Below are 12,217 nucleotides of genomic sequence, written 5' to 3'. Positions count from 1 at the left end.
TGTCACGGAAGAAGAAAAATGTAAAGCATTTGACAACCACAGCTGTTTTCGAGCAACTTTAATTTAACGCCATCAGTGTTAGTGCTGTTCTGTACGGAGATAAAAATGGAACGGATAACTGTGGGAGGTACAACTGAGAATTGTCTGCATGACAATGGTAGGTGGTATTATACATTGCTAGAAATAGACTACAAAAAAATCATGCATAGAGAGCGCGGTCCAAAATAGACTAAGTGGCACTTTATGGAAGACTGTCAATTCTTAAATCAAACAAAAGCAATCCACAGAGGGCCTTTCTTTTGACAAGACTAAAACTGCTCAGCTCTTATTATTAACACACGCAAGGATGACATCATGTTATTAAGAATTCTGAATTCGCTGTTTGAAGGTACAGTACAATAATTACAGATTAGGGGCCTTTTTCTAATGGAGATGTGATGTCAGAATTATGTGGTATAATTATTTCTGAACACCTATGGTTAATCCTAAACTACCAACAGAATATTTTTGAAAAACACCCCCCAAAAAAAAAATAATTGGGAATTACGCATGTCGTTGGTTTTGACATTTAGGGTATTTTAATTTGTGCTAAATAAGAATCAGGTCAGATTTGACTTGAAAAGTACATATGGTAGGTCAAAGCTTTTCCATCAGTCTCCTCCAAAAACAAAAATCTAAACCAGCAATCACACATCAACGGCATCACTCCCAAACCCGAGCCGACACAGGAAGCGAGGACGAGTCCTCGTTGCTCCCAAACAAGTTATCAGCACGCCATGCCGCGACCGAGAGTGGCACATCTCTGATGCGAGGCGAGTCACTTTGCTCCGGGCACTGCGGCCCGATCTGCGTCAGAACTGTGAAACAATTTTGACATTCAACCCATGCGCCAGGCCCGCACTTTCGCCGGAACACGTATTGTGGATGCGTTCAAGCTCCCACCCTACTTGTCAGGTATCCATTGATTGACTCTTGTGAATGATAATATACACATGACTGTACTGATGTGAAATAATTCATGAAAAAAAAAAAAAAAGTCTCGACACTCCAGGTCAAATGCCAGCTTTTTGTGATTTACTAAAAGAGTAGACAAGATATAACCGGTAACAAATTCTCCTAAACAATGTGGGAAAATGTTAAAGGTCCGATAAGGCCAAGATTGAAGTTTTTGGACGTACTATTTACAAAAACAAAAAAATTGCTGGAGGGAATTATGAAGAGCTCCAAATAATGGAGCTAGCACCAAACCTTTAAAAAATGGCAGACTAATAGACAAGGTAGAACTATTTTACTATGAAGCGTGCCAAAAACCAGTCAGCGTTAGCTCAGAACATTAAGGCTTCTGCGGCAAAGCTAAATAAAACCTAAGAAGGTGTGTGCTGCCTCCAATTTAACATGAATTTGAATGGGATTGATCAATTTCTGTACTACAGCTATGTTTCAGTTATAAGAGGGTGTGCACACTTGTGCAACCCAATTTTTTCAGATTTTTCATCTCGTGTTGAGATGTTTTTATCTCAATCAAATTGTACAGGTCAAAGAGTCACATTAACGGCATTGCTCTCAACCAAAACTCGACTTTTCCGGCTGAGGAACGAAAACGCGGCAGAGCCGAGGGAGTGCGTGAGTCATGCATCCGCACATCACTTTGTCGCCCTGCGTTAGCTTCACAAGGACAGCGAGGAAGCTAACACGAGGTGATTCACTGGTGTTGATATAGGCGGCGATCCTTCTACACGTTCGTTGCGCCGCACCGACAAGGACGAAGAAGAGGAGGGGGACCAGCGTGGCCTTGACTGGATGACCCGCACGGAGGAAATCACATTACTGTCACTAAAAAGGCCACAACATTAACTTACACACTTTGAACAACACGGCTGTCATGTAAACAGGGGCGGACACAACCACGCACAAAGCGGCGCGTACAAACATGGACGCTACGGTTTATATGGTTTTTGAAACAAATTAAATAGAAAAACTATATCCGATAAAATAAAAACAAAATTGCTTAAAAAAAAATCTATTACCTCGGCTATCAAGGTTCAATTCAAATGTATTTATTTTGGTTCAGCTGTACATAGCTACAGATGAAGCAACTTTGTTTGACAATTGTGGTTGGCTTGACTACACAATACTTTTTTAAATCTTCCACTTAAAGTACCAACAAATGACCAGCGTTATCCTCAATATGCGTACCACAATTTTAGCTGCAGCTAACAATACTCGTAGCATTCCTTAAGGTAAGCTAACGTTGTCCCAGATGTGTGATGACCACCGTGCAAGAATGAATGATATATCTGAATTCTGCTTACGTCAATAAAAACTGTCAAAATGAATGCCAGCGTAAACATCACATGACTTTATACAGCTGATGTCATGTGCTTTTTTTAAACCACAAACTATTTGAGGCTACGATAATCAACTATCAAGTCCAGACTTTTTGTTTAACGCCGTGCCTTTCTGCAAATCCTCCTGTGCTTTTATGAAGATGTATTTTGGATCGAAACTTGAGTGAGTCAGCCATTCACAGGGGCCATTGATTTAGAGGGGGAGTTTAAGAGGGAAAGATACTCTTGAGGTTAATCTCGGAATCAATTTTGCCAGCACATTTCTCTCACTCGCTCGTCAGCACAAAACAGACGCACACTTAAGAGTTGTCTGATTTCAACTGTCACGAACTGAGCAAGGGGTAATATTCCATTTGAAATTACAAATTACGAAAAGAAAAAAATGATTTTCTTGGTACAAGTGTGTATGTAGCACTTTTGTCTTACGTGCTTTCCAATGTTCACACACTGTTGCCAAACAATAAATCTTCACAGTGTTGCCCAAAGACATTTTACAGGAATTCGGGAAGATGAGATAACACGTCAAGGAATGGAAATTTGCCAATAAGAGTGAAAATGAATGCAGTGGAAATGATACAAGATGATCTGGCGCAGGAAATGTAACAGCCTGGCTTTGTGGCAAACAACGTTTTGTGACTTTGACGTTAAGATTTGGTCAATATTCCACGATTGAATTCTAAATATCAGTAACTTTCCTCCTTTAATGCCTTAACGTGGAATATGTTGCTAGTTTGCAAATGAGGCAATAGAGCCCATGCCTTTTAGCAACAGAGACTCTCCACACTTTGCTTTCTAGCCACAGGCTTATAGTATAAAATCATAAATATTTCTTTAGATTGACTGAGGACTCAAATTTTAAATGTGATGTGGCCGACGCTCAGGCAGGGTGCTCTTGCCCCAAAGACACTTTACACTCCACTGCTCTAAAAGTTGATAAAATAATACACATTATGAAGCCTATTTCTTCACAAATTCAGCATGGCTTATGGGTTACTTGGGTAGGCTAATATCAATCCGGCAGTGATCACTTCAAACTTTGGCAAAAAAGTCCAATTCCCCGAAGAGTCTGCATGCATGCATGCCTGTGTGTGTCCTGTTTGGCGTGCATGCACCGGTTTCTCTGGTAACTCCTCCGTGTCGCCATGGCGATAAACGGCCACTCCAGCTTCCTCAGTTGGGTGCAAAAAAAAAAAAGGTTCATATGTATGCCCCCCTCCCCCGCAAGGAGATTAAGACAATTCAACAGGATGCCAAGTGGAGACAATGGACACACCTCCACCTGTCCGCTTGCATCCTGTTTTTTTCCTTCCACAATCTACATGCGTGTTATGATTGGCTGCGGCATTGCAATCACCAAAACAAGCTCATCGTGCACAATGTGGGCCTGCGACGTCCACATGCTGACAACAGCTCACCATCATTGCTCACAGTAACCCGGTGCACCATGCAAGGGGGAGGGGGAGAGGCGAACAACCTTGATTTCTTTTATCGTTATTTTAAACTGGAGGGTGTTAATAAAGCATTTAGTGCAAGGCCAAAATAAAAGCGACCTGGCCACCTACCCTTGGAAGCATCCTTGTCTTCTTTAGGCTTCGCCACTTTTCCGCTCATAGATCCCAGTTTGGATGCGTAATTCCCGATTTAGACAAGAATCCTTATTGATGGCTGCTTTGTCATCAATCAAATCCTTCCACGGGCTTCCACGTGCTGAGATAAGGGCTCTAAAAGGAGGGAGGAGGGAGCAAAGGGTCACCCGAATTGCATTTTCAACCCCTTAAGCTTTTTCACGCGCAATCGGGAAGGCAGTGAGGAGACAATGGTCCCTCTTGCTCGTGTGCGCGTGGAGGGTCACCAGCAGTGAAAACAAACATTGTGAGGATGCTGCGTGGACCATAAATGTCACACGCACACACACACACAAAAGCAAATAACGTGTTTCCACTGTCCTACCTTATCTCGTCCTCGTTGCGTGCTACATCAATGCACGTGGATAAAAGCACACGCTCCCACTATCGATGCTGTTCATTTGCATGGACGCAAGCGAGAGAAAAAGCACGACGCGCAGTAAATGGCGCTCAAATAAAAAAGAACGGGGGGGTTCTAAAAGCAGAAAAAAATAGATTCTATGTAAAAACAAAAGCCTGGAGTGGGGCCATCAAGTGTGGCTTCTTGTCGGTGGAGCTTCGACTGTCTGTCTGAGCCTTTTTCCCCGTCTTCGGTCACAATCAACAGGATACGCAACACCAGCGCGCTCCACGTCACGCACACGACGATTGGCTGCCTCCCAATCGGTCTCCCCGATCTAATTCTAAGTCGAATAATCACCCCCGTTGTGCTTTCGTGGATGTGGCTGGCAAGTGAGTTTTTTTTCGGGAGCTGGTGTCGAGATGCTGCGTCTGGTCGCGGCGCTCTTTGCGCATTTTCGCTCTCGCGGTGATCACGTGACGGAGATGATGTGATTGAATGGATGGATGGATGGATGGATGGATGGATGGATGGATGGATGGATGGATGGATGGATGAGTGAGAGAGGTAGAGAGAGAAAAAGAGAATATATAGATTTGTAATTATATTTTTTTTAAAAAGAAATAAAGACAAGATTATATGCGCCAAATATACCTTTCATATTACAAAATTACATGAAAAAGAAGGCGACAGCTGTGTATAATACAAATGTACAGACGAGCAAGCAAAAGAGCCATGTTGTCTGCAATGCGTTCAGCAGGACAAATAGATTTTTTGAAAGCACATAATTGAACAAAATTCCATTATTTCCTCAAAGCTGACAGTAAATGTCTAAAATAAATGATATGTATGAAATATCTTACCCAGATTGACCTAGCAAATAAAAATACATTTTAGTCATAATGCACTCCAAGCATTTATATAAACCTTACAAACACACATATCTTAATGGCCATATAAGAAGATGGATGGAATTCATGCATTTCAGAAAACTGGCATGGTTAATTAATTGTAGGGAGGGGAAATTGTTAACGTTCACAAAATTTGTTTTGGCAGTTGCGTAATAAGGTGGAGTTTTTCATAAACTGCTCAGTCCATCAATCTTCATCTCAAATAACTTGAAACAATATCCATGCCAAGGCTGGCAAACATGTAATCCTTTAAAGAGGCCACACATATACACACACACAAAATCACCAGCCCATGCTTACCCTTAACCCTAAAAGACGTGCCACATCCTTTCCCTCACATTCACAACATGGAACGAGGTGGTGGAAAAATCCCGGCTATTTACGCACATCATAAAAGTTCACGGAGGTTATTTTTTTTAATCATCTCCTATATCGCCAGGTTTATTCCTCCCGTCTTGGCCTGGAAGGTTTTCCACACCCAGTGGCCACCAAGGAACAAGACCTGCAGCCTTGAGGGTCACACGATCTTTATGTCTGCTATTTTTAGAAGAAACTGGATGCCTGTCAAACTTTTCGCCACACTCTAATCTGGTTGAGATGTTTGAGACACGCTTGCTCACTTTCAATTACGCAATATCACCATGTTATTTAAAAAAAAAAAAAAAAAGTGTGAGAACCGTTTCAATCTGAAGTCCAAAACCAGACACCATACAGCAGATTGTGTTTTGTTTTGCTATTTCTTTTGCAGATTACGAATTACATTTTTAAAAGAGACCAAAAAAGGTTACAATTGATTTGAAAAGATGTATTTTATATTATTCTCCCCGCTTTGTGGCGACAACCACTATTAATTGAAATGAGTATGGGACATCGTCTGCCGTTTCATTTTGCTCCACTTTGGTCCTCAAAGGATTATTCAAATAAATCAAAGCAAAGCAGGTTAGCCAGTTAACAGCCAGCAACGTCTACACTCATTGGCTGACACCCATGTCACTCACCAGGCCAGGACCTGCCTTTTAAAGCTCTACACACTCAAATGCCACATTAAAATATGAAGTTGAGGACCTGGACATGTTATTGTGTTTGATAATAAAAAGTCAACTTTTTCCAAACAATTGATGTGATAATAAATCCAATACTTAATACTCAAAATAATTGCCAGCTGCAGCTGTACTGCATGTCTTCCAATAGTCCGCAGTTGTGGCACAATACAAATTCTGACTTGCCAAAAGTCATGAAATAATACCCCATAGAGCGAGGGTTCACATTTGCAGATTGGACGAGTGCAGCGAGGCAACAACTGGCCTGGTGACGGCAGAGAGCGAGGAGAGGAAGACGACGACTAAAAATGTCACTGGGTTGTGTTTCCACTGCGAGCATGGCCTGTGGCCCCCTTTGCCCTTTGCAAGGCATTGCCACTTTGCCGGCCCGTCGGAAGCGCCGCCCCGCAGCCCGCTTTTGGCCTTCACTAACATGCACTCTAATGTGTGATGTAACTGAACATGACAGTACAAAGCTTCATTAGCTGAGACTATAGCGGGACAATTTGTGTACACATGTAAACGAGAGGGAAGAATATTTGTTGTCACGTCAACAACTAAGACTAATAAAAAAGAGTTGATTGTCCCTGAAAAGAATTTGCTTCTGTGTTTTAGTTGCACTGAATGAAGAAATTTCTGGCTACTAGGGGTGTGGGTTTTTCAACAAAATGTGATACGATATTATTTTGAAGTGTTTTCTGTTGCATCTGTATGCGGACCTTCTGTCCTGGCAGCCAGTAATGTTTGTGAAGGAAATCCATGCTGACGTCATGCACAGGAGCAGGTGGATGCTTGCCGTGTGATGAATATGCCAATGGCACACGGCGTGGTTATTTATCCGCCTCTGATTGCAGATTGTGCTCCAGTTCAAGCTGACCACGGCTGATATTCTGAGCTTTTCGGACACATGATTCCAGTTCAGTCTAGTAGCCAAGAAGTAGCCCGTGCTTTCAAAAAGCTTGGTGAGCCCAGATTATGTTGAAGTGAACTGAGGAGCACCTTTTAGACAAAAGTAGTACTTTTCTGCCATCTCGCGGCCTCCCAATGCCAAGGAACGATTCTGTAGTAAATTGAGGAACTTTAATTAGACAAAAGTAGTGCTTGGCTGCCCTTTTGGTGACTCGAGGTTGTTTATCGAGATAAAAGTAGTGCTTGGTAGCCTTCTTGCGCCATCCTTGGGTTGAAGTGTGATGAGGAGCTTCATTTAAATTTATTTTTGCTTTTTGTCTGTTAGACAAAGCTAAGGCCTGTGTAAATGAGGCAGTTATAAAACATAGGTGCTTAGCACCAGACGGCGCCAAAGCATTATTTTAAAATGTGGGGCTATGCAGACCGATAATGAAGAATAGGCTAAAAAAAAAAAGTGAATTTAGTTTTTTTTCCTCCTATTTATGCAGCATCTACCGACTGTGACACCTACTGTGACACTTGAAAGTGAAACAAACTGGCTTGTGTCACTTGAGCCATGCAATGTAAATGTGGTGAGGAAATCTGATGTAAGCTAAGCTGCAGGTAAGATGCTAACGGGCGTTCCGGGATGGTGCTGGCTTGACAGGCTTACGCATTTAAGTGATGGATGCCATTCAGCACCGCTCCTCATTTCGCACGGCTGCACCTGCTCCTTCCTTCTATGCGATGTGACCCGTCCGCGAAAGGTCATCCCGGGGTCAGCGAGTTATTTCAAATCCAAGAGAGGTCGGGGTCGAAAGCGGCGACGGAGTCTTGTATTTCTGCCAAGCAGGCCGCCGTAATTGACTTTGCCCGTCCCTAGATTGCGTTTTCATGTCATCGAGTTCAGGTGTAAATTTTATCAGCCTGACAGCTGATCTGCATGGATAGTATGCATAGGAGCGTGTGTGTATTCCTAACGTTTTTGCTCGGGACATGATGGACTAATTCACATTAACAGCATGAGTAGTCACCCTGGTTGATGTGGCGCTTGTTTAAGTTCCAGAAGTAATGCAACAAGACGATCATCCACAAATCTGGTTCCCAGCCTGGCCTATCTCGCCCTCCAGCCCTAGGGAAAGTGTACACAAAACATGAATAGCACCAAGCTAGTTTGAGTAGTGACCCTTTTGTGGAGACAGAGCTACAGTAATTAGACCCGACACGGCTTCCCCAGTCGGGCCGAGCTGCCGCAGATTGAGTGAAGACAGAGACGTCGAGGAGATGTTCGCCAATCGATTGGTAGACTCCACTCATCCATTTGCGCAACTGTGCTAGCATGTTTGGATTCTCAACTCACAACACAGCGGCACTTTGTGGTTCAAACATCTGATTCGCAGTTCGAAAGTTCTGCTCTGGACTTACAGTGTTAAGATTGTTGTGTTACAAAACTTTTTGTTTATGTGGCTGCTGTTATTGTCTTTATATTTTTCATTTGTTAATGTGACAGTTGCGGTTATTCGTTTTTTTTTTATGATGTTATTATTGTTGGTAGTGTTCTTATGTTTGTAATTGTGGATATGGTTGACGTTGAACTGCGGCTTCCTCGCACATTCCAAAAAGAATACATCTCGGTTAGGTTGAAGACTGCAAATTGTCAGTAGGCGCGAATATGATCGTAAACGTTTGTTTGTCTAAAGTTGCAGTTGGTCCAGGATTTAATGAATTATAAATTATAAAGCACTCCGATCAATAACCGCCAACACCCAAGATGCCTTTGGATTTCCCCTTGGAGGGGAGGATTTCAGAGCTACTGATCCACAGTGATTATACATTTACACCACAAAATGGCGCAAAGAAAGTGTTACATTTGCAGGCGTCTTGGGCCACAGTTTTCACGATTTGCTTGAAAGTGGAGGGGGAGACTATCCCAGCTTAGCAAACATCATATATAGGCCGTTTCTGTGTATTACGCAATGCAAATAGTCAAAAACTTGCTTGAAAGTCGAGGAGGGAGACTATCCCAACTTGGCAAACATCAGCTCTTAATATCTCGAAGTATATACGTAAATAAATATATTGGCCATTTCTGTGTTTTATGCAATGCAAATAGTCGCGTCATCGTCTTGCCTGAATTTATGTTGCAGGTGTTTGTGCGCTCTCTTGTGGAGAAAAGGACAAAGTGCACTCCATCTAAAAAATATACAAATAAAAACGACAATCAACGAGGTGTCAGTGACATTACGGGTTACAGACCGCGTGATAAACTTTAACTATTTGACTATTAAAATGAACGCAGTTAGTCATAGAAAAATGTGACATTAAGGTAGAAATTATATACGTATATCTTATGATTATCTTTATTATTATTATCATAAGTTGGACTGGCTATTGGTTAACGGACAATTGTGACGTCAACGCACCCCACGTTGGCCCAGATAGATGTTTCCAAACTTACAAAATAAGTGACTCACATTTAGTCTAACTGGCGTGTGCAAACAGTCATCGTGCACTTTGGAGTTTGCGTTTGTTCGTGATGGCGAACATCTTTCTTGTTTGTGTGCTGTTTTCCTCTTTTCAGCTGATTCCTGGAGGTACGATCATGAACAATAGGTCAAAACATATTTTGTTTATTGTATTTTATGAGTTTGGTTTTGAAAGTTGACCTGCTTTTGGCTGCAGGCCCAGTGTTCCTGTCTGGCAAAGCGGCCGATGGTGTCCTGAAGAGATACAAGCGGGCGAACACAGGCGTGTTTGAAGAGTTTCGGGAGGGCAACCTGGAAAGAGAATGTATGGAGGAAGTCTGTGACGCTGAGGAGGCCAGGGAGATCTTTGAGGATTTCGAAATGACTGTGTGTCTTTGCCAATTGTTGACATTTTTCACCATCAATGCACATCTTGTTTGCTTTCGTGGTCACTGAAAGGGGCATCATTGTTTTTACAGGAGAGGTTCTATCGAGCGTATGTTGGTAAGAATGACAAAATCCATTTTTTTCTTATTAACAACTATTTTATAGCCACCTCACATATACATATATATGGCGGCTCGCTTGAAAATCAGTTTGGGGGGGGCTGTGATCTTTTGCGATGGTCGTGTGCTGTGAATCCCCAGATGGTGACCAATGCGAGTCGAATCGTTGCTTGCACCAGGCCACCTGCAAAGACGGCATCGCCTCATACACCTGCCTCTGTCAAACCGGCTTCACCGGCGACCACTGTGAAATTGGTGAGCTGAAAATCCCCCAGCTGACTTTCGGTTGGACTTTTGTCAGTTGTAAAAGAAGAAATGTCCTCTCTTAGATTTATTTAAAAGGTGTGATCTCAATAATGGAGACTGTGGGCACTTCTGTGAGCCAGCGGATATTGCGGGAGGTAAATGTTACTGTGCGGAGGGATACAAGCTGATGCAGGATGGGATCAGCTGTGAACCAGAAGGTAGATCAACGTCAAATTACAATTAGTCATTTAAGAAAATTATAGTACAAAATATTTGTCTTACTAGCCGAGTTCCCGTGCGGCGGGACCGCTACGTTGGCCACCCTTAACAAAACTGGGCTGTATCCCAGAATGCGCATTGTTGGCGGAGACGTGGTGATGCCAGCAGAGATCCCCTGGCAGGTAATTACAAACTCTCCAGTTTGGGTGAATATCATTTACTACAAAGAATGCTCATGTATCTGTGGCATAGCCCTCCTGTGACACTTTTGTCATCTGTTGTGCGGTGAATTTCTCTGATGTAAAATAATGACAAATAACGAAAAAAGGAAGACTATTCATCTTTTTGTAAGAGGTCAACTTTATAATCTTAGACTGCTGTCTGTCCGCGCAGGTGGCCTTGGTTTACAGAGAGAATGGTGAGGTATTCTGCGGGGGCTCCGTTCTGAGCGAGCGCTGGGTCGTCACCGCTGCCCACTGCTTAACAGAGGCACAGGGCCCCTTCTTCGTCAGAGTGGGTACGACCCCCTTTTAAGATCCTCACTCTGCCAAGCCTTCCATACTGCGATGAAAAGGACTGCTAGTTTGTGACATGGGCTCAGTAAAACATTTTAAGGAGTGCCGTGACCCGGCTAGAGAACACCTTGTACCATGTAGTACCTCAGGCTGGATATGGATATTAACGCTCAAACGGCATCTTCCTGTCTGATGTGGCCGTTCATGTCTGTCTTCCTGCAGGCGAGAACAACATAAACGTCAAAGACGACATGGAGCAAGACATCCAAATATCCCAGAAGCACGCATACCCACTGTACAACGTCAGCGTGAACCTATACGATCACGACATCGCCCTGCTCCACCTCCAAAGCCCCATCAACTTCACCGTCAAAGTGCGGCCCATTTGCATCGGGCCCAGGGCCTTCACCGAGGCCCTGCCGAAGCGAGCCTCGCCCGCCACGGTCAGCGGCTGGGGCAGAACGCGCCACCTCGGACTCCCGTCCAACGTGCTGAAAAAAGTCCAGGTTCCCTTCACGAGCCGGACAGAGTGCAAGTTGAGCAGCAGCGCTTGGATCACCCCCGCCATGTTCTGCGCCGGCTACTACAACGAGGCCAAAGACGCGTGCCAGGGAGACAGCGGGGGTCCTCACGCCAACAAGATTCATAACACCTGGTTCCTGACTGGCATCGTGAGCTGGGGGGAAGAATGCGCCAAGGACGGCAAGTACGGGGTGTACACGCGCTTGTCTCTTTATGTCGACTGGATCCAGAACATGATCCACGGGCTGAACCACCACCTGGAAGCTCCTCCACTTGAAGGTGATATGGAGGGAACAGAGTAGCGTTAAACTTGAACAGCTCTTTTCTGCAGGGAAGAATTTTAACATGTAATTAATGTCATGTTTGAAAGATGAACATATGCATGGTGGGTGATTGGTTAGCAATTCCATTGTCAAAGCCACTGTAGACATCCTTTTTTCATATTTTGTTTCTTTCGGATAGACATGAGAACACAAAGGTTAGTGTTAGGGTTTACAGATGATCTTGATCGTATGATTATGTTGGAATGTAACCTGTAATAATTAACCTAGCTTGTCCTGTCTTAACAAAAGTAGTAGAACAAAGTGCTAAG

At 43.4% G+C, this 12,217-nt stretch overlaps 2 protein-coding genes across 4 annotated transcripts in view; one reads left to right on the top strand and one right to left on the bottom strand.

Moving 5' to 3' along the window:
* The window catches only part of fgf13a (fibroblast growth factor 13a), a 59,329-nt gene extending 53,621 nt beyond the window's left edge, over positions 1-5,708 (bottom strand). The window contains exons 1-2 of one of the 3 annotated variants that reach the window (XM_037261537.1): positions 5,525-5,708; positions 3,911-4,069 (exon numbers count right to left, since the gene is read on the bottom strand). In XM_037261537.1, coding sequence (XP_037117432.1) covers positions 3,911-3,959 — 49 coding nt within the window. In that variant the 5' untranslated portion in view covers positions 3,960-4,069; positions 5,525-5,708. Of the gene's footprint in view, positions 1-3,910; positions 4,070-4,298; positions 4,786-5,524 lie in introns of those variants that run through there. The other 2 variants (XM_037261540.1, XM_037261535.1) reach the window with 2 other exon arrangements.
* A 3,925-nt stretch (positions 5,709-9,633) lies between these two features.
* Positions 9,634-12,102, top strand: f9a (coagulation factor IXa). The gene is made up of 8 exons (XM_037263102.1): positions 9,634-9,746; positions 9,835-10,004; positions 10,097-10,121; positions 10,265-10,378; positions 10,453-10,587; positions 10,655-10,770; positions 10,982-11,105; positions 11,326-12,102. Exons 1-8 carry the CDS (start codon positions 9,689-9,691, stop codon positions 11,925-11,927), a joined length of 1,344 nt encoding a protein of 447 aa, XP_037118997.1. The 5' UTR covers positions 9,634-9,688; the 3' UTR covers positions 11,928-12,102.
* Positions 12,103-12,217: the final 115 nt, after the last annotated feature.

Source organism: Syngnathus acus, chromosome 10 (genome assembly GCF_901709675.1).
Source record: "Syngnathus acus chromosome 10, fSynAcu1.2, whole genome shotgun sequence".
NCBI lineage: Eukaryota > Metazoa > Chordata > Actinopteri > Syngnathiformes > Syngnathidae > Syngnathus > Syngnathus acus.
This window is presented reverse-complemented; position numbering and strand designations above follow the sequence as displayed.

Coding starts and splice junctions, on each gene's coding strand:
- f9a (XM_037263102.1), top strand. CDS start 9,689: ATGGCGAACATCTTTCTTGTTTGTGTGCTGTTTTCCTCTTTTCAGCTG. Junction 10,005..10,096: donor TTGAGGATTTCGAAATGACT/GTGTGTCTTTGC, acceptor TTGTTTTTACAG/GAGAGGTTCTATCGAGCGTA. Junction 10,588..10,654: donor GATCAGCTGTGAACCAGAAG/GTAGATCAACGT, acceptor TTGTCTTACTAG/CCGAGTTCCCGTGCGGCGGG.